This window comes from Fonsecaea pedrosoi (assembly GCF_000835455.1).
Source record: "Fonsecaea pedrosoi CBS 271.37 unplaced genomic scaffold supercont1.7, whole genome shotgun sequence".
NCBI lineage: Eukaryota > Fungi > Ascomycota > Eurotiomycetes > Chaetothyriales > Herpotrichiellaceae > Fonsecaea > Fonsecaea pedrosoi.
The window spans coordinates 2,551,799-2,574,729 of NW_013550609.1; the positions used below are offsets into that span (position 1 = coordinate 2,551,799).

Genomic DNA, 22,931 nt, shown 5'->3' on the forward strand with positions numbered 1-22,931 from the left:
GCCTTCAGCACCCACCTAATTCGCCTGATTTAAATGCCTCAGAAAAGGCCTGGCCATGGCTTAAAAAGGCAACGACGTTTCGCGGTCCTCCTCCTTCTGTTAAAGCCCTAAGAAAGGTCTGGAAAGATGCCTAGGAGAGACTTCCGCAAAGCCAGATTCAGCAGTGGATTGAAGGAATTCCTCGCAATATCCAGGAGATTATTCGCCTCGAGGGCGGCAACGAGTATAAGGAAGGACGAGATACTAGGCGCAGTTACAGGGCGCAACGTAAGGTTGGCCGTCTATACAAACATGTCTACTTAGTAGACCAGGAGAGCGATAACGAGGTCGAACAGGATCAACAGGTTAGCAACCTACCGATTGCAGGACAGGCGGAACGAGATCAACAGGTTAGCAACCTGCCAATTACAGGCGTGGTAGAATGGCCAGTTTATAGAATGCCTAGTAACAGAGAACAGGACAGTGACCAGGACAGCGATCAGGACGATTGGGAGGATAGCGATTAGGTCTCGTTATGTCCGCAGCGACAATTCCTCATACAAAATAGGTGGTAAACAGTTGACAAAAACATGCCGAGACACTAACTTATTAGTCTAGACACTAATATTTAGCGTGAACAGTACTTTTGGTGCACGCCTCGGTAGATCCAGGCCGATTGAGTGTCAAAAGCAACTTCGAGGATCCATTAAAGTGGGGACTCGGGGGCGAGATGGGCCCCAGAGTCATGGTGATCTAGACCACCAACCTACGGGGTAGATATACTTGAGCCCGAGAAAGGAGGCTAGGAAAGTTGGGACCGGGAGCGGCAGCAGACGGCATCTTGATAGCGCGATATGAGGTGATGGCCTTGTCTAGATGTCTGGCCGCTTCCCAGACCTCCGAGTAAGTCAAGTAGCATGTGGTGGAGGCACGATAATGGTTTTAGTCATGTGTGAAGTTCCTGATAAGGTGAATGAGGGTGCAAAGGAGTTGAATATGTAGAGACTGCGTGGGGGAGGTTCTTTGCATCAGGCGTCTGGTAAATAGGAGATCGGCGACCAACGAGAAGTGCAGGTTCGACTTTGTGCGCCATCGGTAGGCGGGTGATTTTGTCTGGGTGGACTCGATTAGAGCGCTATGAGAAGGTATTCGTAAACTAAGGAGCCGACCTCAGCACAGTTCCTGATACATTGTGCTTTGTACATCCGGGACGGAAGAAAGGAGACCCAGCAACGTGGATGGTGGATCCTGTAAAGGCGCGTCGGAAATGGACGTAGCTGCAGGACTAAGCCGGGGTTGGAGGAAGAGAGGGAGTGGAGCAGTGTTGGCCGGGATCCAGGCTTTTGTTTTTTGTATTTGTACTTGTATAGATGATGTACTAGAGACAAGCGCAGTTAGAGCGAGTGAGGCGACTCAAGGCGAGACTGGGAGGTGGATGAGCTACTCAGGCTACCAAAGTAGCTACATCGGCAAGGAGACAACAAGGTGCAGATTGGTACCTTTGAATGCAACGTTGGTGAGAAGGTACCTGAAGCTACCTGAAGCTACCCGCTGCCGAGTACCTAGTCATGTTAGTAGTGTAGAAAAGCAGGGGAGCAGGGAATTGAATTGCAATCATGGTGTACGACGGAACAAGCTGCGGTGAGGAAACAAGGAGAAAAAGAGACCAATGACAGTCCAAGATCATGATGCAATGCAAGATCTGGTTGGGCTGCCATTTATTACTCCGTAATTATTTTATTTTCCTCGCCAAGTGCAACAGAAACAACATCTTCCTTCCCCTTTGATCTTCATTCTTTGATCTTGACTTTACGTACAAAACTCAAGTGACCGTACCGAGACCCCGCCATGTATAGTGATTGGCTCTCTCTATCTCCCTTGCCGTTTAACCGTGGGATGCTGTGATGCTGTGCTGCTGCACCTCCTGGTCTCTATCTCCAACACTTGTACTTGGGTACCAGCACCTGGGAAAATAGATGCTGATCAGCCCCTTGTTCTCGATCTTTCTAGTGTCCCACCGGATCCATGTCGGCGGGTTGGTTCGTGGTGCCATTGTGGCCACGTTGGACCTTGTGGTATTTACCCATGTCGATCACATTATTGATCTACAGTACAAGGTATCTTGGTAGCAATGCAATGGTGCCAGTATTTTAAGCCTCACCCTGTTGCTCTAGACATTTATCCGGTATTAGTCGCCGGTTTGAGGGTCAGTGTCGGTGTCGGTGTCGATAACAAGTGGGGGTGAAAGCGTACATCCGTTCCATCTATCGGCATCTGGTTTGTTGCCCTGTTCGTTCGTCTCTCTCTCTCTCTGTGTGTCTCGGCCTCGTCTCTCCGCTTTTCTCCTCCTTTCGCCCAATTCTGTCTCTTCTCGTTTCGCGGACGGGACTGCTGACTACGACGGATGTGGCATTTCGTACCGCCCACTTTTCCTCCATCATCAACCACCTGTCAGTCACTTACTCAGTCCCCCGTATCCTCCTATACGGATGCATCCACCATTCCACCTCGCCTCGTCACTCCCGTCTTGCGTCTTGCCCACCATGGAGCTTCGGAACTCCTTGTCTCCTTGTCTGCCATATCGGTTCCCATGATCACCATGGCTCCCATTCCCCCATTTCTAGATCCTGTCTCGGCCGTGCCCTTGTCTCTTGTAACCCCTCTTCAATTCACCCTCGTCTGTAGCAACTCCCCTTTTGCCTCAAACCTCACCACCAACTGACCACCCCAGTGGATATTTGCCATCTGACCCTGGTTCCTGCATCAATACCAAATTCCTTGAGTGAAGCTAGAGTTGTGCTTCAAGAGTCTTTTTCTTCCTTTGGGATCAACCGCCGTGGGGTCGGCTGACTACAAGTCTCTAGGATCTGTCCTCGGTCGTTATCCACTTACCATTCATCTCAGAGGCATTTGCAGCTTCTTCTGTCGACGTATCATTCCTTCTCTCCGCCCTCTGGACCTGCTTTTTGTCCCTCGAGGCCAACTCGATGAATGCCATCCACCGCCATTCCCGCGCTAACCCCGTCACCAGTCACCCGGTCCTCTTGACCGCGGCCAACTTGCTTGTCACCACCGTCACCCACGTTTGTACCGTCAATTCGTCTTCCCCCCGGTTCCAGCCCAACTCAGGGCATTCAATCAACCGTCTTCCGAGAGGCTTTCAGCTGGACTGAGCCCCTTCTCGTGTTTAGTTCCTCAATCCAGTCACTCAGCGCTCCGGTTTCACCCAACGGATCCCTTCCGCGCCGCTTCACTACTGGCTGTCACTGGCTTCCCCCGTTATTTTAGGCTTTTGGCGGCGGGTCCCAGACTTTCGATTTCTCACCACATGCCCCAAGGACTCCCTTGCCCAGCGAGCCCAGGACCGCGGGACCTGACAGTTGTTTCCTCTTCCCCCCTCAAAGTAGTGAGCCTCCTCGATCGACGTCGCCAGTGGTCTTTGCTGTTTCAAGCTTTAGTGGTGATCTAGCTCAACCTCCAGCCAGCTTCCACCCGTCCAGACCAGCCGCGCCGCTTACGGTTACACGCACATTTGGGGTGCGCGTGGACAGGGACGAGAAAAAGAAACACGAAGGCCAAAAAAACTCCTTTTCCCGGTTGTGACTTCATCTATTCTTACACACCGATCTTTACGCTCCTTCCCGCCACGAGACACCCGGGTTGGTGGGCACCTCCAGCCCTTGCCGCCGGCCAATTTCCCCTTCACCTTACCTTCCGCTTCCCTTTCCTCCTCTTCAAGCCCTCGGTCGCTTGGTCCTCATTGTGTTCGACTTGGCTGGGACAAAAGGACATGGTTTGGCCAATCCACGAGTTGATTGTCCGGCTTCGTCGAGCTGCCACCGCCGGAGACGTCCTTTGATAACCGCTTGTCATGACGGCCGTTCTACCCCAAGGACTAATTAATGCGAATCCCGATGTCCAACAGCATGCTTTGGACGATTTCCACGTCGACTTCACCAATGCAGAAGTGCTCAGCAAGTTTTGGAAAGGTCTTTTTGCTCTTGGGACCCAAATACGGACCAGCGGCTGATATTTCGTTAGTTTATGCCATTCAGAGCGAGGCGACGCAAGACAATACCTCTGCAAGGTTGCGGAATCTGTTCTGGAGAGTATGGAGTAGCCCGACCCTTACCAAGTCCATGACATCTGCACGACTGATGCGCTTGTGGTCTCTGTGTACTCAAGACGTGGACTTGACCCCAATCGAAGATGGTACTCACACCGGGCGGGTCCCCGAACTTATCACACAGGTACATGTTATCCTAACATCCCACGGAAACATCCTTGCTGACAGAAATATTGAGGGTTTATCTGCGTCAAGCCAGTCCCCAAACACAACCTCTCCCTTGTCTCCTACCTCTGACATCCGTCAGACAACAGGTGCCACTCCACGTACCAGGCCAAATGTTGCACCCACACTGCAAGATTTTAGGTTTCCTTCCGTGGCGGCCAATACAGGTGATGAGGAACGCCAGCCTTCCAGTGGACAGCCCAACGGACGTGGCCGAATGCAGTCTGAAGATGCTTCAGGGTCTGGGTCTCACGCCACATCCGAATCGTCTACCCGACCGACCTTGAGCAGAACCACTAGCGGTGGACGACAAAGGCCGCCTGTTCTGGCCACTGCTGGAAAGTCGAGGGCGAGGCCTCAAATCCCCCGCAGAAAATCCAGTTCGCAAAAATCCCCAGGAGGCCCAAGCGGACCGAAATCTCCAAGGGCAAAGTCAGGCGCTGCCACAGTCGACGTCACAATTCAGGACACCAGCGGAGGTGTCGGTGCCCTCACTAACAGAGGACCGCCTCCTGGTTTGCCAATTGCCCCTTGTACGTACATCTCGCATTTGATGGGCTAGCAGGCTGACATATTGGATGCCAGCAACTACCAGCGGACCGGCTTTCGTTCTTCCATCTGCGTCTTCGTGGCAGAGCATAGATTCGGCTACTGAGCCCCCTTTAGCGAACACTGCCCCGCCTCTGCCTACGTCTTCGGGTGAACTGGTCGAGCCGGATTTCCGAGGCAAATTTGTGGAAACCCAGAAGAAGCTGGTGAGCTCGACAAACCTTGCCGGCCTTAACCGAATCAAAAAGACAGGTAGTGTTGTCAGGTTCGCGGACGAGTTGCCCCAGGAACTGCGCAAGGGAAAGGAAAGGGAGAAGGAAGCGACAATCCCAACCAGAGACGAAACGCCTGGATCCTCACAACTGCGTAGGAGCATATCCAGTGAAGCAGTTTCGGATGATGCCGACGACGATGACTCGTCTTTGGAAAACATGCAACTCCCACGAACCAAGAGCCAGCTCAGCCTTCTGATTCAGACCAAAAGAGATGAAATAGGGAGCTCGGATATTGGACCTGCTGGAGAACAGGAGAACAACAAGGGGAAAGAGCAGGCAAAAGAGAAAGCCCAGTCCAGAGAAGAAGATCTCCTATCAATGGGTCGACGAGACGGCGTGACAAAGGCTGGCGGCGTCCAGGGACGCAAGCAGCATCGGATCAGCGAAACTGAAGACCCTGGATACTTCTCACCGTCAAGCCCTGAGCCTCTGTTCTGAACCAACCTTTTACTTGAACCCATCACGAATCTGCTTTCCTTTTTGAAGCAGGAACAAGCCCATTTTGTACCACGACATGACGTTACGACGAGACGACCGAACAAAATATGTATCAACAGCACGACGTTCTGAGCAGCAAGCATATTTATTTTTCTTGGGGAAAGCCTATATGCGCGGCATTCACTTTTGGAGCCTGGGGGTCGCTGGCCAGGGTTTCTTCAATAGAATGGGCATGGTGTGGACGAAACATTGGCTCAAATCAGAAGCACCAGAGCATTTGGAATTATACCGGCACCAAGTTGCCCGATAAACAATGAAATCATTATTTGGCCTTTGCAGGTTTTGGTCCAATTCAACTCAATGAGAAGTCGCAGATGATGTGCCCAACGACGATCAGCGCTATTGCGATAATCAGTTCTGGCATGTAGAACTTACTGCCTTACCGGGTGTCATTCGCCAGAGGTAAATTTCCTCTGCTTTTGCCTGGCCGCTTACGTTTGAGGCCGTTCAACATGATGAGCTGGGAATCAATTTTCCTTTCGTGATAATCACCCAAAGGATGAGCTCAGACAAATAAGCATACTTTGACTCCTGGATATCTCGTATTCTCCCCAAGATCGAATTTCGGCCATAAATGGCTAATTGCGAAAGACGCGTTCAAGGCGGGGCTCAAGAGACGCGTTGGTTGGCTGCACTTGTACCGGCTTTTTCACGGCCGAGGCACGTGATCACCAGGGTTGGAGGAGCTCGGCTCATCGCAAACTGTGAGAAGTCTGGATCTGGCCGCACTCCAATCCAATCCAATCCCACGCGCGGAGAAACACCCTCTGCCATCGAGAACGCAACAAGGCACATACTTCGAGAATAGTTTCTCGTACTTGGATCTCGTATCTTATACTCAATCTGTCCCTTCCAGATCGTTCATTCAACTATCATGCAGGGCTCAACGTTGGAGAAGCTGGTACCGTCGGGCTTTGGATTGCTGGCGGTCAATTGGAGAAGCCACTCTTTGGAGGGGAAGACCAAAAGACCAAAAGACCATTATTGGATGCGCATTGCCCTGCACGGCCCGCTTTCCCCCCCTCTGTTACCAGCCACTCAGATGGCTTTGCCACTTGAAGGACGCCCCGTTGGTCGGCCATTCGGTGCAAGCGAGGAAACCGCAGGGTGTTGCAAGTGCGCCAGTGTGTGCAGTCACCGCCGCAGTCAGTTCTCGCCAGCACCAAAGCGAAGAGGGTCACAGTAAACTGCTCGTTCAACTTCCCACAGAGCTCAACAATCTTCTTTCTCCCCTTCCCAGATTTCTACAACATCCACCAATCCCTCCAACGATGTGAAAATGCTGGTACTCTGCTGAAACTTCCTCTTGCCATCGCAGCACCCGCCTCTCCTCGGCGAGAAAACACGACGGAATTTGTAACCACCCACCCACGGCGCGAACTCTGCTTTTCCACGACCATTCCTCTTCCTGCAGCCGTACGACATCTCCCACATCCTCTGACCTGCGACGACACTGACACTTGTCTCTAGAAAGGTAGACACGGCAAGAAACCCCTAAAATGAGCCCTCGTCGGTCATCCCGTGCTCGCTCATCGCAGCAACCCCCTCCTGGTCCCAACCACACAAACTCCACCACCTCGATCAACTCCAAATCCGATCGAGATACCCGTGCCAACATCCGTACAACCTCTCCTCACAGACCCTCCACCCAACGATCCGAATCTGCTGATGGCGCAGACTCGTCCTCTCGAGCCGAGCAGCTCGCACCGCGTCGCAGTCGCCGAAATGGAGATGACAAAGAACAAATAGTAAAACAACAGAACGATGATGAGGAAAATGACGCTGAACCCACAGATGAGGAAGTCACTCGCTGTATCTGTGGGCTAGTTGAGTATCCTGGTCCTTCCCCTACAGTGCGACAACAGCAACCAGCTATCGACGGCATAACCGACGACACGGGTAATTTTTTCGTCCAGTGTGACAACTGCGGTGTCTGGCAACACGGTGGCTGCATGGGTCTATTGGACGAGTCGATGCTCCCAGATGAATACTACTGCGAGCTGTGCAAACCAGAATTTCACAAGATCACAAAGGCTGCAAATGGGTAAGCTTGTCCCTATCAATCCCGTACTCTGCATCTATCTATACACAACTGCCTTCGTGAACACTCTTGTCCAGTTTAGTGGTGAATATGTGTTATCACCTTTTGTGCCCATCTTTGTGCAGAACAAGACTGACAGATTGCCTTCAAACAGACCAAAATCTTCACGTTACCTCCCTGTTTTGGAGTCCAATTCCAGTCGATCCTCTCCTTTATCTTCAAATCCAGAATCGGGCCGCAAGAAAGAGAACAAGAACAAACAGTCCGAAAGCACCAAGAGGAGAGCCACCTTCAACAGTAGGGGGGCCTACGACGAGGATGAGATGTTGAGGAGGGCCATCGAGGAGAGCAAAGAAATGGGCACTCTCGGGAAACGCACAAGAGACGAATCAGAAGAGTAAGGCTCGTTTGATATCAAATATTTACCAGTGCTGACTCGGGGGTAGACAAAAGGGTACATCCAAGCGACAACGCACGGGATCCAACTCCTCAGGAACGGTTTCCAAGCGCAGTGAATCGCCTGATGGAGCAGTGGATGATCCAACAAACAGATCAACAACCAACGGTCGAAATGCGTCCCAAAAATTGAGGGGAGCAGCGGCTCGAAACAACCGTGAAAAGGAACTTCGAGACAAAGCAAAGGAACAGCAAGCTGCCCAGCGTGCTGAGGCGGCAAGCAAACGCAATGCCCGGTCCGAACGAAGAAGGGCAGATGGTGAGTTATATATGCTGCCTAAAATCAAAGATACTAACCAACGGAGCAGACTCACCTCCTCCCACACCGAGCCTCTCTCCTTCCAAAGGTGGACAACCCAATGGCAAAACAAAAGCAGATTCCCCCCCATCTGGTCGGTCGAACCATACCAATAGCCGTAAACCTGGCGGAAGAACAGCTGCACGGCGAGGGAGATTGGGCAGAAATCAATATACGCGTGACCAGAACGGAGAAGACGGGGACAATGCATCTCTGCGGGATGGATCCCATGACATCAATGGCCATGACAACAAAAATGGGGGTTCGCCGTCCGGCGTCGACAGAAAAGGGAGTGCAGGTGGAGTCGGCGCTGTTCACTGCATCAATGGCGAAAGCGGACGCAGTTCAAAGGCCAAGACACACCCGGCGAGAACGAGTCTCAACGAGATGAAGAGACGAGTAGCAGCAATCCTGGAATTTGTTGGGCGAATGCAGACAGAGCGAACAACGCAGGCACAAGCAGCGATGCAGGTGAACGGTGGCAGTGGCGGGAGCTCCAAGGGCTCCACGACTCCGAATGGCGTAAGCAAAACGTCCAGCACTTCGAGCACGACAGGGAGCACGTTGCCAACGGCCAGTCTGGTGCGTGCGGTTGAGGCTGGGCTGAATGACGTAAAGGAGAAAGACGACGACAACACGGTATCGATGATGGACGAGAAGGAGTTTGCGACCATGGGCAGTGTGGACATGATGGAGACGTTGACGAGAGAGTTGGTCCAGTGGCAGAGTGTTTATGGGGTATATTCGCGATGACCACGGGAACGGTGCTCAGGTGGATCATGAAACAGGAAAAGATGGATGATGCGCTGGGATAAGTCGGAGGCGTCTCTGAGCATGACGACGATAATGAATGGGTTCTTGTCTCAGGTTACCGGCTCGCGCAATTGAGGGACTTTTGCATGGTAGGGTATGGCACACCCAAAATGAGGTTTGATTATAAGGGAAAAGTGCATTCCTCGGGAGTTTAGTTGCGCTGGATTCCCATATATCATCTGACGCATGATGCATTGATGGTTTTGAATGTTGAGGGAGGGAGTATTTTGTTTTTGACACAAAATTACTCACCGAGCAAAATGAGAGCGTAACCTGCCTGAGTGAGACATTGCAATTTTACAGAGATACGACTTGGGAAAAGAATTGGCATGATCAAGGCAGGGTTGTGCATTGGTTACCACAGATGGAAGCAAGATACCCCAAAGAAAAAAAATAATATTGCTGAAATGACGTCGTTCTTTACTACCTGTCTAGCTAACAAGTAGCAGACGAATGAGGAGTGAGTATTATCCGTCATCCAAATCATTTCATCCCACTTTTCTTTTGCTCCGTGTCTTGGCATATTGTGCTCCAGGTATCACGTGCGGCAGTCAGGGACTAGTATTTTTCGCCCAAAATGTTGATTATTCAGCACATTCGACAGTGTCGTGAGTGATTGGCCACTTGGGCAAAACCCTTGGGGGTGGGCCGCCTGGAGACGAGAGTTGGCTTACTCGAGGTCCCGAGGTCTCAACCTCACTGGTGGTACCGGTCCTTTGGGAGTGGCTTATTCCACCCTCCGTTAACTTTTGAGTTGTTCGGCCGAATCTTTACTCGTGAAAAAATAAGCCATTCAGTCAGTCCTTGTACCGAGTACTGAAGTGAGTAATTACCGAGTACCTATACACCTCTGAGTAGCAGAGTACCTCAGCTGCATCTTGTAAGTTGTAGACATTCTCCTGTGTCTCAGGTATTCAGTGTCTGTACTCTCTCCTCTGTACTCTGTAACTCTACTCTGTATGTATACCTACCAACCTACCCATCTAGGCACTTGTTGGTACGCAGTCGTCCGTACTTTAGGTACCAAGTACAGACCATCGGGGTATCTACCGCTAGAGGTTTATACTTTTTTTCTTTGCTTGATACGCCACCGTCCGTATCCATCGATCCATCTTACCCATTCACTACCCTGCATTGTCTGCCTGTCTGCCTGTCTGCCTGTCCGGCTGCTCGCCTTACCTCGACTTTACCTATTTTCACCCTTTTCACCATTTGATCCATTTACTCATTTCCTCTCCCCTACCCATTTATACATAGACACTTTCTCTCTCTCTCTCTCTCCCTCCCATTCCCGCCGTAAAGGAACTTGGAGATTCGGAGAGCAAGCAAGAAAGACCAGAACGAAAAGGAAAAAAGACAAAGCCGACTATAAGTACTATACTGTACAAGGTACGAGGTACTGTTGGCTCACTCTACTATACTCTTCTCGTCACGACATCAGCCATCAGCCCTCCCAACGGTGATCAGCCAACATTCTCTCCTCGAACCGTCATCCACCACTCGTCGCCCGTCAATCCAATCCCGATCCTCGCCTGCCAAATTTCTAGTCCCACCACGAAGCATTGACGTTGCAGACCTTCCAACCTTGACTTGATCGGGTCTGGTCTAATCATCGACGCCGTGCCGCGGAGAGGCGAGACCAGAGAGAAAGCCCGGCGGCATTTCTGGGCTACGGGATAGTATCATCAGACCAACGGGAGAAGTGAGCCGCTCACAATCGAACGTTGCCATTTGCCATGGCCACGGCCGTGGGCGACAAGACCCGGCAATCGGCATCGGGCCCCCGAAAACCATATGTTCGACGAGTCACCGACAAGCGGAGGGAGCAGAATCGGCGCGCCCAAAAGGCCTACCGGGAGAGACTGAAGAAGAAACTCGAGGTGCTGGAGGAAAAGGCTGCTGGGTCTATTTCGACTTCTGCTCCCACTTCGACTTCCGGTCTATCACACTCGGACCGACGCCGCGAAACACCACAAACGTCTAGTCATGAGCGGACCTCAAACTCAGGTAGAGTATCTAGTATTGAGGATGCCGAGGGCGACGACCATGGCAATATCAATATCGATGTCAGCCCCGAATTTCCCATCGATGTAACAGACACGACTACGAGTGCCCCCACAGTCTCTTCAGGGCCGCGGGTGATAAATCTGGCAGATGCTTTCGTCGCTGCTGGTGATCTACCCTTCGCGCAGAGCGCATTCCCTACCATCGAGTTGCAAGTAGGTCCGGACACACCAACGACAGTAACCGACAGCCACGAGACTGTCGATCATACACACGACGACTACGGTGACATTGATCTGCGGCAGATCTGGTCCGTGCCGCACAGACAAGAACAACCACAACAGCAACAACCACAAACACATCCTCCTGATCCCTCGCTCGGATCCACGGCTCTAATGACCTTGACGCCGCAACGATCCCCCCTCGGCTCACGCTTCTTCACACCAAAGCCCACCGTGGCAGATCCGTACATCAACCACATGCACCTGGTCGGCGAAGGAAACCTGGAGGCATCACTTTCTGTGGCCATTTCAATTGGCATCAGCCGCAGCCAATACTTGAATGACCACCCGTCACATTTCCCGGCCTGCTACGTCGCCCTTAACAAACCTGATGTGCGCTCCCCAACAACGTCAACTTCTCCAAAGACGGTGAGCTACAAAATCGCACACACCTTCATGGACATCACGCCAGAGCTGGAAGAGCATCTCGAGGCTGTGAAGCCGGCAATGCGTCCGACACCTGCACAACTCCTCAATCCACATCCAAGTTACCTCGATTGCATTGTATTCCCTTATTTCCGGGACCATGCAGTCAAAGCATCTGTCGAAGGCATCCTCGACCACGGAGAGTTGTTCATGGACATGGTGCATGGTGGTCTGGTATGCTGGGGTGGCATGTCTGGACTCACAAACAGGCACGGAAAGTCGATCAGGAGTGGGAAAAGAGACATGAGAGGCAACGTGGCCTGGGACACGAGAAGTTGGGAGGCCAAGCGATGGTTCTTGAAAAAATGGACTTGGTTGATTGGCACAGAAGACGAGGAGGAAGCACGAGGAGATGTTCATGGCATCTGGAGAGGAAGCCGGTGGTGGTGGGCCATGCGCGGCGAAGACGATAGTGATGAAGAAACCGAGGAAGCGGATTTCGAAGGTGCCCGAGTGAGCGAAATTGGCCATTGCATGTGAGGCCGTTAGCCTCCTGGCAAAACTACAACACGGGAGGAAGGTTGCTGTTGCTGCACGCGTACCTGATCCTCGTATCTATTGAGACAGGGCCTCGCCCATTCAGTGCTGGAGGGACCGTGATTGACATCTTGACCTCCACTGTGATGGCTTTCTGTTTTCAGGCCATCATTGTACGGCCTCCTGCTCATTCCCACTGGAAAGCATGCAGAGGAGTCAGCATTTATCTCGAGATTTGAGCTTGGACCGCCAAAGGATTTCGTTCGACAAGTTTCTGGCCAAGGACATGGTGGAGCTTACCAGGGCCATGTGGAGGAGTGTTCGAAGTCATCCTCAATATCGCCATCGCCCCAATGCACGATTTTTCATGACTATTGCGAGAGAAAGAATGATTCCTCACCTTCAGAGCCGTCATGACCACTGGGATTCGAATGTGACTAGCGCACTATCACGGCTCTTGACGTGTGTCCCGGTGTGAATGGAAATCATCCACCCAATGAACGATATACCGCAATGTGAGAGGTGCAGTGCTCGCTGACACCAGAAGGTCAGCGATAGCCTCTTTCATTTCTCAACCTCGCACGAGTGTGGGGTCTAGCTGCTTGTCGAGTCCCAACAGTTCCGCGACTGGTCAGGCTTCCTTTTCCGGGATCGAATCGTGAGGCACGGCAGCTCGTATCACTGAACACGGAGTGAACTTGTGCCACATTTTCAGGCTCAATGTTCGTATGCCTTATGTCCCCCCTAAGATGCGATGCGACAGAGGCATCCTCGCATATAACGCAGCCCACTCAAAAGAGTAGTGCCGTGGAAAATAGTTATAATCAACTAGCAAACTCCGTTGATGGCGAAGCTGTAATGAACCAATCTGGAGCCAGCGACTGCGAGGTGCAAGAGCACGCTAATGCACCCAAAAGTCCGCTGTGTCTGAAGTCGCGAGACGACTAGTACTTGGGTGGTTCTGTGGGTGACAATTGGCAGAACTGACTTTAAACCATCTCTACTCAGACTCTTGGTTGGTTGCTCGTGAGAAATCGTAACCCATTAACCATAAGAGCTGCAGTTTCTTGAGCTAGACAGGCGGAGACAACGTCCTTCGTCCGAGTCTAGGTCGTGTCCAAGAACCGAATTAGGAAGTCATTTATCTCTTCCATTTGTACCACTCTTGTAGTGATGCATTTGATCTCGAGAGGATTGGCATCTCTTTGCCTAATGGAGTAACGTTCGAGAACATTCATCAGTGGAGCTGGAGGATGGCAATTCCACAAAATACTTGAGACAAGTGTAGTTGTACGGTACTTGGTGCACGAGAACCCCATGAGGTCGGCGGGTATTTCCCATTGATGAGCCACGGAGGGAGTCCCTGAGTTCGACCACCTGAGGCGCATGTATTATGCATGCCCTTGGGGTTTTGTGGAAAAGCCCCCCCTGCCGATCTTAGTCTTCAAGCCTCATCCGTCATCATTATGTTTCATTTGATGAGACGATGATCATAACCGTATAAGGCAGGCTTAAAAGAAGACCACAAGGTGTCGTGCATATTGACTGACGTCCACGCTGATGGCTTGCAAAAGGGTCTACTCAGGTAGAGCTCGACAGGAGGGGTGGAATCGCGCAGAGGACAACGGAATAGTGGAGTATTGACTGATGCAGAATTCTGGTCTGATGAGAGGGGAATAGCAGCTCGCACAAGACCGGTGAAGGCTGGACCAAGTGTCGTAGCGCAATGATGCCCAACGGCTCGAAACTGCGGCGAAGTGCGGTGAGTGCTGAATGCTCCGAGGACGATTCTAGAGACCGCGGGTCGGCTATGCACGAGCTCCCTCGAATCCTCCCTTCAATGAGGAATGATCGTCGTGGTGTTTGAGCACGCAGACTTTGATTCTGTTGGCTCTGACCTTTCAAGGCAGATTTCTCGGTTGTGACGACGCAAAGGGGAAGTGAGGGTCGGACTCCTGAGTTTCCCTCTAACCGGCTATTGATAAGATAGTCCTCATCAAGAGTTTGGCTTCCCGGGCTGATTCACATTGCGGTTCCCCGGCCCCATGAAGTCAGGTTAGCCACCCGGAACTCATCCTGGGACCCAAACATCCAGTAGCCCAAGCTGCCTCAACCGGCCTAAGAAACCCGACTTACATTTCCGGAGTCAAGGATGTCCCTGATGGCCTCGTGGCTGGCTAGGCCTGGATATGGGCATGCTGGGGCATGCTGGGGCAGGCGCAGCAGGTGCAGCAGGTGCAGGCGCAGGCACAGGTACTGGCGCAGGCACTGGCGCAGGCTCTGTGGGCATCGTGCCATCTTGATCCCAAAATTCCCAGAGTCCACAGTGGTCCTCAATCGCGGCAAGAGATCCTCTCCACATCCGACTTTCATCGTTCATTGACATGTCGAACTCCCATCCTCTTACTAGCTAGACAACCTTTACTTGATACTACAGGTATCAAAATGGCCACAAATATGGGCAAGGAACGAGAAGGGACAGCGTCAGTTTCCGCCCCGACGGTTGAGCTCCTGTCCACCCCCGTCAGCATCGATCTTCTCAATGCTGATCTTGACCTTGTGTGCGGGACCAAAACGCAGACTAAAAATCTTCCAGACCCTCAGTTCCCATTGCCAACGACACCAAAAGAACTCCCTGCCCCCCTTTCCCCTGTCTATGGTGCGAACCGGATATGTACGAGGACTCGGTAGACGGAGACGGTCCACTCCTCCGAGCTCGTTCGAACAAACAAAAACATCGTCACCTCCACGATACCCAACGAACGTCATTGCCACCACTGTCACTACATCTGCTTGTACCGTTGCTTCCTGGGTTTGGCCAGGCAGACCACCTTGACCACTCACCTCCTCCATCACCCGTCCCTGCAGTGAACCCAATCCGATCAAGTCCGTCACTCGCCTATGAACCGAGCTAGTCGCCGCCCACATTGAACGCCTCACTCACTATCCTATCACCCTCACGAGACTTCTCATTCAGGGTATCGCTGCAGGCTGAGGGATTTGCACGAGGTAGCAGGTTAGGGATCAACATTCGGCAAGCAAGACACGGTTTTCCAGTAACAAACTCCAGCCGGATCTAGAGCTAGATCACGTAGCGAACCGCTTTGCCCCTTCAAGTACCAGATCCCACACAAACCGTTAAAAAACCGCCCATACCGATTTTCCCTTTGCACGACTCACCTTGCGGGCCAAGTAGCCACGAACCTGGTGCCGAGAAGCGGACTTTGAGCTTCTTCTGCTGTCCTCTCACTCAGGTGGTTCATTAAGTCATTCAGAATCTCTCTTCAAAGTGGTGGGGGATAAGGAAAGATTTTATGGTTTGAAATGTAGTCGAGACACTTTTCGAACCCAACGCACTTTTCAAACCTCGGACTTGTTTGTATAGCAATAACCGTGTCAACGGTGGCAGGTCGCGGGGTGAGCAAGAATGAGTTTGCAGCCCAGGTACGTTTTCAATTCGTCTTCCAGGTCTCAAGGTTTGCGCCTTGAGTGCCCCTCCTTTCTACCAAGAGTTCGGCGCGACTGATTGAATCTCCTTGTTACCTACAGGCGAGAATATCACATTGTTGTGCTTGGTGCTGGTACGTGTGATCCCTACATTCTGGAGCCCTTCTGCCAGCTCATGTGTTCCTCGAGTCGACAAAACTCCCAAGCTAACGACCTGGTCTCGTGCGCGAAATAGGAGGAGTAGGGAAAAGCTGTCTCACGGCCCAATTCGTGCAAAATGTCTGGATTGAGAGCTATGACCCGACCATCGAGGACTCTTACCGAAAGCAAGTCAATGTCGACGGTCGACAAGTTATGTTGGAAATGTAAGTTGCGACAAGGATAAACATGCCTCACCAATGCCCAAAATATCATTGACCGTCTCAATAACTCCCGTGCTAATGTCTCCTGACCCCTTCTCCAGCCTCGACACAGCCGGCACTGAACAATTCACAGCAATGCGCGAATTATATATGAAACAAGGCCAGGGCTTTCTCCTCGTCTTCTCCATCTGCAACATGAACTCGTTCTACGAATTGGCCGAACTGCGCGAACAGATCGTCCGCATCAAAGATGACGAGGACATCCCTCTCGTCGTCGTGGGCAACAAGTCCGACATGGAAGACGACCGCGTGGTGCCCCGCGCACGGGCTTTTCAACTCGCCCAGTCATGGGGTCAAAAGCCGTACTATGAAACGAGTGCACGGCGGAGGACGAATGTCGATGAAGTGTTTCTGAACCTATGCGCGCAGATCATACAGAAGGAAGGCGCAAGAAATCTCCTAGCCGAGCAGCAGGCTGCTGCGAGGAGGAGAGAGAGGCCGAACCGGCACGATCGCAGAGGCCGGCGGCAGAGAAATCGGGACAGGTGCGTGATTTTGTGAAGAATATCATACACCTGAACCTGTTGATATGGCCTTCGAGAAATCAGCTACAACAGCACACACTCCAAAAAAAGAAAAGACATACATGGCAATTAAATGTGACACGCATTTTGGGAGGACATCTCCACCGGCGTTGATACTGGAGGAGGGAAAAACTAGACAAAAAGAATGGGCCTGGTTTCTACAAAAAAGCACGGGGGAGGAAAAGAGGAACGGAAGCATCAAGTTTGAGAGCTCTAGACGTACCCGACTCAGGTCGACATGTGTTCGTGTGACTACTACTTACTGTATTCTGTCTCGTTTTGGGGGTTTCTCCTTCAACAATATCCTGAACTTGGTTTCTCGCTCAGTAGGAGATTCTCCAGCGTGTCCATTTCGTATTCGCGCGAGCGTGTCTATACCCACGAGTCTGGTCCTATTGCCGATCGACATAGCTATCATGCTAGGCGCGGATCTCTTCCAACGGAAAACGATGGACTGGGACCACCGCTCAAGCCCATCAGAAACATCCACTCGTGATTACATCCTAAAGACGCCAAACTTGGTCGGCGCGTCGTCTGCTCTACCACCCAGCGCGACCTTCAAGCCCATGGCCAACATGTTCCTCGTCTGCGCGGGATGGATGACCCCGTCGTCCCACAGCCTCGCACTGGAAAAGGCCGCGTCACTCTCGCGCTCGATGCGGTCCCTCAGACCCACGTCGACGCTCTTGCCCACCGTCTCCATAACGGCCGTCAACTGGTCCGGGCCCATGACGCCGATCTTCGCGTTCGGCCACATCCACAGGAAGCGCGGGGAGTACGCGCGCCCGCACATGCCGTAGTTGCCCGCGCCGGCCGACGAGCCCACGACGACGGTGAACTTGGGGACGTCGGCGCACGCGACCGCGGTGACGAGCTTGGCCCCGTTCTTCGCGATGCCGCCGCGTTCAGCGTCCGCCCCGACCATGAATCCGGAAATGTTCTGCAAAAACACCAACGGGATGTTTCGTTGGCAGCACAATTCGATGAAATGGGCGCCTTTCAAGCTGGACTCGGAGAACAATATGCCGTTATTGGCGATGATGCCCACCTGGTAGCCGTGGATCCTCGCAAACCCGGTCAGCAATGTGGTGCCATAGTCCTTCTTGAATTCGGCAAATTCGCTGCCATCGACGATGCGGGCGATGATTTCGTGCATGGGGATCTGCTTGCGCAGGTTGGTCCCTACGATCCCCGAAAGCTCGGATGGGTCGTACAGCGGTTCGCGGATTTCATCTGGGCTGATTGGCGGCTGTTCTCTGTGATAATTGAGGTTGGAGATGGAGCGGCGGGCGAGTACTAAGGCGTGAGCGTCGTCCACGGCGAGGTAGTCTGTGACCCCAGAAACGGAGCTGTGGAGTGAGCCGCCGCCCAAGTCTTCGGCTGAGACGACTTCCCCCGTAGCCGCCTTGACCAGCGGAGGGCCCGCTAGAAAGATGGTGCCTTGTTTCTCGACGATGATGGATTCGTCGCACATTGCAGGTACGTAGGCACCGCCGGCCGTGCAAGGGCCCATCACCACCGCAATCTGAGGGATGCCCATGCTACTCATCCTGGCCTGGTTGAAGAATATGCGTCCAAAGTGATCCCTGTCTGGAAAGACGTCGGCTTGGTTTGGTAAATTCGCACCACCAGAATCAACGAGGTAGATACAAGGTAGTTTATTCTGCTGAGCAATTTCCTGCGCTCTCAGGTGTTTCTTGATTGTCAAGGGATAGTATGTTCCGCCCTTGACTGTGGCATCGTTGGCGACAATCATGCATGTCACGCCTTCGACAGTCCCAATCCCCGCGATGACGCCTGCAGCGGGGATATCTTCCTCGTAGACCTCGTAAGCGGCGAGGGGCGAGAGTTCCATGAACGGGCTACCAGGGTCGACAAGAGCTGTTATGCGATCTCTGGCCAGCATTTTGCCCCTTTGAATGTGTTTCTGCCGCGCCTTCTCTGGTCCCCCTTGGGAGATCTTCTGGTGTAATGCTGCATATTTTTTCATGGCCTCGCTCAGCTGGGCTGCATTGTCTTTGAAGTCTTGACTAGACTTGTCCACCGCGGTTGGGAGGACGGAGATGGCTTGGGCATGCCGTCGATGGGCGAATGTCGCCGCTGCCCTTGTTGTTCTCGGTTTGAAGTGGGACTTGGAGCATTTACGGTGTTCTCGAATAGCGTGGTTGAGACTTCTCAATAGAGAGTTTGTCGGAACATATTTGGGGGCCATGATGAACTTCTCTGCAGCAGCTCATGGGGAGACTTGGGTAGGAAGTTTTGGAACAGGAGGACACTTGGTTCTCTTGGGGAGGACGTCTTCAACAATGCGACCGCGGTTGGAGATCGAGAGTCCCTTTCCGCAGCCATGCCGTTGATAACCGAGATCTCGGTACGGCGGAGTATTTGTTCTTCAAAAGCAGTCAGCCAGCTTTTCCGCAACCACGCTGCTGTCGAGAGGTGGCGATGATATACAAATCTAGCGAGAGCTTCTACAGGGTAGGATATTGCCAGAGTATCTAGAGACACGAGCACAGGAGTTTCCGAATGGGTTCTCATCTACGCATCCTCCCTGTGAACCTACATGAGCCAATGAGCCTGCGGGGTAAGGTCACTCATTATCAACGATACGATTATCTATGTCGAGCAACGTTTTCACAATGTTGGCGTGCTCACAATGATTTGGGCCGAATGATGCCGACCTGAATCGGTGCCCGCGATTCGGGGTGGAGTTAGAGTTGATGCCCCCCTCCGAATGAAATGGCGTCTCTCGGCAATCATCTGTGCCAGCTTCACTTCCTGATTGCAAATTCTACAAATCCTCGTCACCTTGCGGAGCCCTGATCTTCAGCAGATTCAGCCTTCAGAAACTGTGTGACTCGCAAAAAGTTCTTGCTGAACACCACTACAGCTGCTGCACTTTTCCCCGGCAACATGGCCCAGGCAACCGAAATTGTCTTCTTACCCCTCAAAGAGGGGAACGATCCTCACGGCGAACAGTTGAAGGGAACGATTGAAACCATCCTCAAGCATGGTGGACCGTTGCGCCTCTATTCTGGTCCTCAGGTCGAACACCCCAACATTCACAATTTGTTCATCGATTGGACTAGCATCGGCCATCATGAGAAGTTCATGGAGTGGGAGTAAGATGACTGCGGTCACACTGGCATCTGCCACTACTGACGAGAACATAGGGGATATAAAAGCTTTCTAGATGGCGCTGTGACCCAATGCGAGAAACCACCCAGTCTCTACCATGTCCATTTCGAACCATTCCCGCCGTCTGCGGCTTTCTCAGAGGTAACCGAATTTATCACAATTTACTTCCCTGCCAACTATTCGGCCGAGGACCAAAAGACGTTTCACGAAAACATGAAGAAGTTTGGGGTGAACGTGACGCGTGACTGGGAAGGATGCAGGGGTGCAGTGGGCGGTTGGGTCGCAGAAGAGCTCGAAGACCCCAAGACCTCGGAGAAAGCCAGAGCCTACGTCGAGCTCATTGGATGGGAAAGTGTGGATTCGCACATGAAGTACAGGGAAACACCGTCATTTAAGGACAACGTCCCCCTCCTAAGGGGTGCTAAGGATCTGAAAAATTTGGCGATGGTTCATGTCGCAACGAAAGAGGTCAAGGCGTGACTTTACTGGGGACTACCCAGAGCTACAGATGAAGTAATGCCGTCTAAGTAGTGGTAGGTTCAGAGATAGATATGCGTATCTAGGGACGGAGGCTCAGACTTGAGGCGCTGATCAATGACGCCAAGGCGGGAGCACGTTTTCAGAGATTCCGATCTTGTGCATTTCTCTTCAAGAGCTTTCTGCTTTCCAGGTCCCACTCCTCTATGCTTTGAGGTCGGCTGTGTGACGGCGAAGGCTATAGAGCATTTCATCCATACCGAAGAATTTCACCATGGCGACCGATGTGGTCCTCGAGACCACCATGGTAAGATTTGCGCCCTATTCCCCTCACCATCTGCTTCAATTTTAAGAACTGACCCGATGACAAGGGCGCAATCACTGTCGAGCTCTACAACGACCATGCCCCCCGAACATGCAAGAACTTCTCCACCTTGGCTCAACGGGGATACTACAACAACGTCATTTTCCACCGTATAATCCCCAACTTCATGATCCAAACGGGCGATCCGACAGGGACTGGCCGAGGTGGTTCAAGTATTTATGGCGACAAATTTGCCGATGAGATCAACCCGTCCTTGAAGCATACTGGTGCAGGTGTACTTAGTATGGCCAACAGCGGGAAGGACACCAATGGCAGTCAATTTTTCATCACCCTGGCGCCGACACCCTGGCTGGACGGGAAACATACAATATTTGGGAGGGTCAAGAGCGGAATGAAGGTCGTGCAGCGCATGGGGCTTGTCAAGACCAACAGTGAAGATAGACCATTGGAGGAGGTCAAGATCATCAGGGCAAGTGTGGTCGAGGGGACCGAAGCTGGATGATCGACGACAACGGCGATACCCCCATACGCAACCCATCCGATCTCATGCTGTCCAGATTCAACATTCACGAGCAATGCGACTTTGAAGAGGATAACCACAACAACAGGAGCCAGCTGTATCCCAAAATACTGTTCAGATCCGAGTCCTTCTGTTGCGGCATTTAGAAATGCTGCCCGGCACGGTAGTTGATATTCTATCTAGGAGCAACGTCCTCGACAGGATGGTCTCGACGTCCAACCCCGCACCTTTGCTCAAGCCACCGGCGCTTTGAGGCAAATATCTATCCCTAACTCTATTACGCCGCGGTTGCACAACCCCTTGGAGATATCGAGCGTTGTGAGATCAATGACGCTAGGGCAAAGTTTTTCGTGGAGATCAGGTGCATACAGATCGATGCACCTCCCTGCCCTTTCCCCTGAGTGTAGGGCAAGGGTTACAGGGTGGCTTGAGAGAGGCGCTTCGTCTCGCACTTGGATTTGTCTCCTTTTTAACTCCCCCCACAGACCACAACTGGTGTCATGTCGAAACGCCCATGTGGGAGACTTTATCCGAATTGGTGGTCAACAACTCGTGCTGCAAAAGTCTAACTGGTATCCAAATCTTTTTTAAGCAACAACTGCGTTGGTTGGATGGGCGCTTCGGCAAGACCCTCCAGCTCTTGGCCCCAGATATTGCGGCATGCGAGCCTTGCATGGGATGTTGACACTCGGAAGAAGACGAAGAGCTCTTTTCCAGCTTAGCTTTGGCGTCTACCATCTGCAGCCTCGCCGAGCCTACAAGGATGAGTGTAGTCACGCTGGAATGCTTTCAATTTGGACCCGGAATCAGAACTCCGGATCTTGGGGGGTTTGGGTACTTTGTATCGTACGAGTAAGTACTAAGCTATGAGCAGCATCCAGCTTCGGACGGATTTATAGGGATCTGCGAGTAGAGTGCGAGACAGGCGGACGCTTACCCAAATGATCATCTGCTCAAGACCTATACGAGTAGTTCCGGAGTGCCCATGGTGAGAGATCTGCAGAAGCATCGGAAGGCCATTTCTATCTGAAAGCTTGATCTTGCGAGCCAGTCCCTTACCACTTGTCTTTCACCAAGGCGCAGCCAGAAAAGTGTGGCCGGTTATGAGGGAGCACATCCTTCTCTACCAAGGAGCACTCGTACTTTGGCACGTTTCATGGCAGGGTGACCGCAGACTGTGTTCACACAATTGCCGCTCTCGCCACGACGTGTGTCGTGGTCATCCCGAGAGTAATCAGACGAGTAAGCGCGACTTCATTTGCCAGAGAAGAGTGACATGGGATGACATCCACGAACGATCGACAGCTGAGGGGCCAGGATCACTCAGCGCACCTACTCGGAGGATTCGGAGAATATTGTGAGCTTGGCGATGAATGGCATTGTAGTCTCCTTGAGCACAACGTTTATATCACAAGTACTCTGCAACATAAATAGTCGTAGAGGGCTTGAATTGGTTGGAGAGGCTGGAACCCTCGACATTGGCTGTCGCAGCATGCCGATGTTTCCGTATCACAGCAAAACTGCAGTCGAGAGAGGGCGATAGAAGAGAGGGAAGAATTGAGTTGGATTTCTTCAGTGTGGGTGAGTGGAGAGTCAAATAATCAAGCTAATGTGGACAATGGGTGATGGAAGTGGGATACTGCCCTGTGGTTGGGTGTCAGCAGGTGTCAAGGTCCCTGCAGCATCTCGG

General features: G+C 52.2%; 7 protein-coding genes across 7 annotated transcripts; 6 read left to right on the top strand and 1 right to left on the bottom strand.

The window, feature by feature from the left end:
* Positions 1 to 3,850: 3,850 nt before the first annotated feature.
* Z517_10972 (uncharacterized protein) lies at positions 3,851 to 5,532 on the top strand (the record flags this gene model as incomplete). Its single annotated transcript, XM_013424580.1, has 3 exons — positions 3,851 to 3,968; positions 4,021 to 4,803; positions 4,856 to 5,532. The coding sequence occupies 3 exons, from the start codon at positions 3,851 to 3,853 to the stop codon at positions 5,530 to 5,532; spliced, it is 1,578 nt and encodes a 525-aa protein (XP_013280034.1).
* A 1,559-nt stretch (positions 5,533 to 7,091) lies between these two features.
* On the top strand, positions 7,092 to 9,140 carry Z517_10973 (uncharacterized protein; the record flags this gene model as incomplete). The annotated part of the gene is made up of 4 exons (XM_013424581.1): positions 7,092 to 7,636; positions 7,788 to 8,030; positions 8,080 to 8,348; positions 8,398 to 9,140. 4 exons carry the CDS (start codon positions 7,092 to 7,094, stop codon positions 9,138 to 9,140), a joined length of 1,800 nt encoding a protein of 599 aa, XP_013280035.1.
* Positions 9,141 to 10,936: 1,796 nt separating this feature from the next.
* On the top strand, positions 10,937 to 12,391 carry Z517_10974 (uncharacterized protein; the record flags this gene model as incomplete). Its single annotated transcript, XM_013424582.1, has 1 exon — positions 10,937 to 12,391. One exon carries the CDS (start codon positions 10,937 to 10,939, stop codon positions 12,389 to 12,391), a length of 1,455 nt encoding a protein of 484 aa, XP_013280036.1.
* A 3,424-nt stretch (positions 12,392 to 15,815) lies between these two features.
* Positions 15,816 to 16,758, top strand: Z517_10975 (uncharacterized protein; the record flags this gene model as incomplete). Its single annotated transcript, XM_013424583.1, has 4 exons — positions 15,816 to 15,832; positions 15,938 to 15,969; positions 16,071 to 16,200; positions 16,299 to 16,758. The coding sequence occupies 4 exons, from the start codon at positions 15,816 to 15,818 to the stop codon at positions 16,756 to 16,758; spliced, it is 639 nt and encodes a 212-aa protein (XP_013280037.1).
* A 519-nt stretch (positions 16,759 to 17,277) lies between these two features.
* Z517_10976 (uncharacterized protein) lies at positions 17,278 to 18,993 on the bottom strand (the record flags this gene model as incomplete). Its single annotated transcript, XM_013424584.1, has 1 exon — positions 17,278 to 18,993. The coding sequence occupies one exon, from the start codon at positions 18,991 to 18,993 to the stop codon at positions 17,278 to 17,280; it is 1,716 nt and encodes a 571-aa protein (XP_013280038.1).
* A 701-nt stretch (positions 18,994 to 19,694) lies between these two features.
* Z517_10977 (uncharacterized protein) lies at positions 19,695 to 20,399 on the top strand (the record flags this gene model as incomplete). Its single annotated transcript, XM_013424585.1, has 2 exons — positions 19,695 to 19,903; positions 19,955 to 20,399. 2 exons carry the CDS (start codon positions 19,695 to 19,697, stop codon positions 20,397 to 20,399), a joined length of 654 nt encoding a protein of 217 aa, XP_013280039.1.
* A 271-nt stretch (positions 20,400 to 20,670) lies between these two features.
* On the top strand, positions 20,671 to 21,223 carry Z517_10978 (peptidyl-prolyl cis-trans isomerase-like 1; the record flags this gene model as incomplete). Its single annotated transcript, XM_013424586.1, has 2 exons — positions 20,671 to 20,703; positions 20,768 to 21,223. 2 exons carry the CDS (start codon positions 20,671 to 20,673, stop codon positions 21,221 to 21,223), a joined length of 489 nt encoding a protein of 162 aa, XP_013280040.1.
* Between the last annotated feature and the right edge of the window lie 1,708 nt (positions 21,224 to 22,931).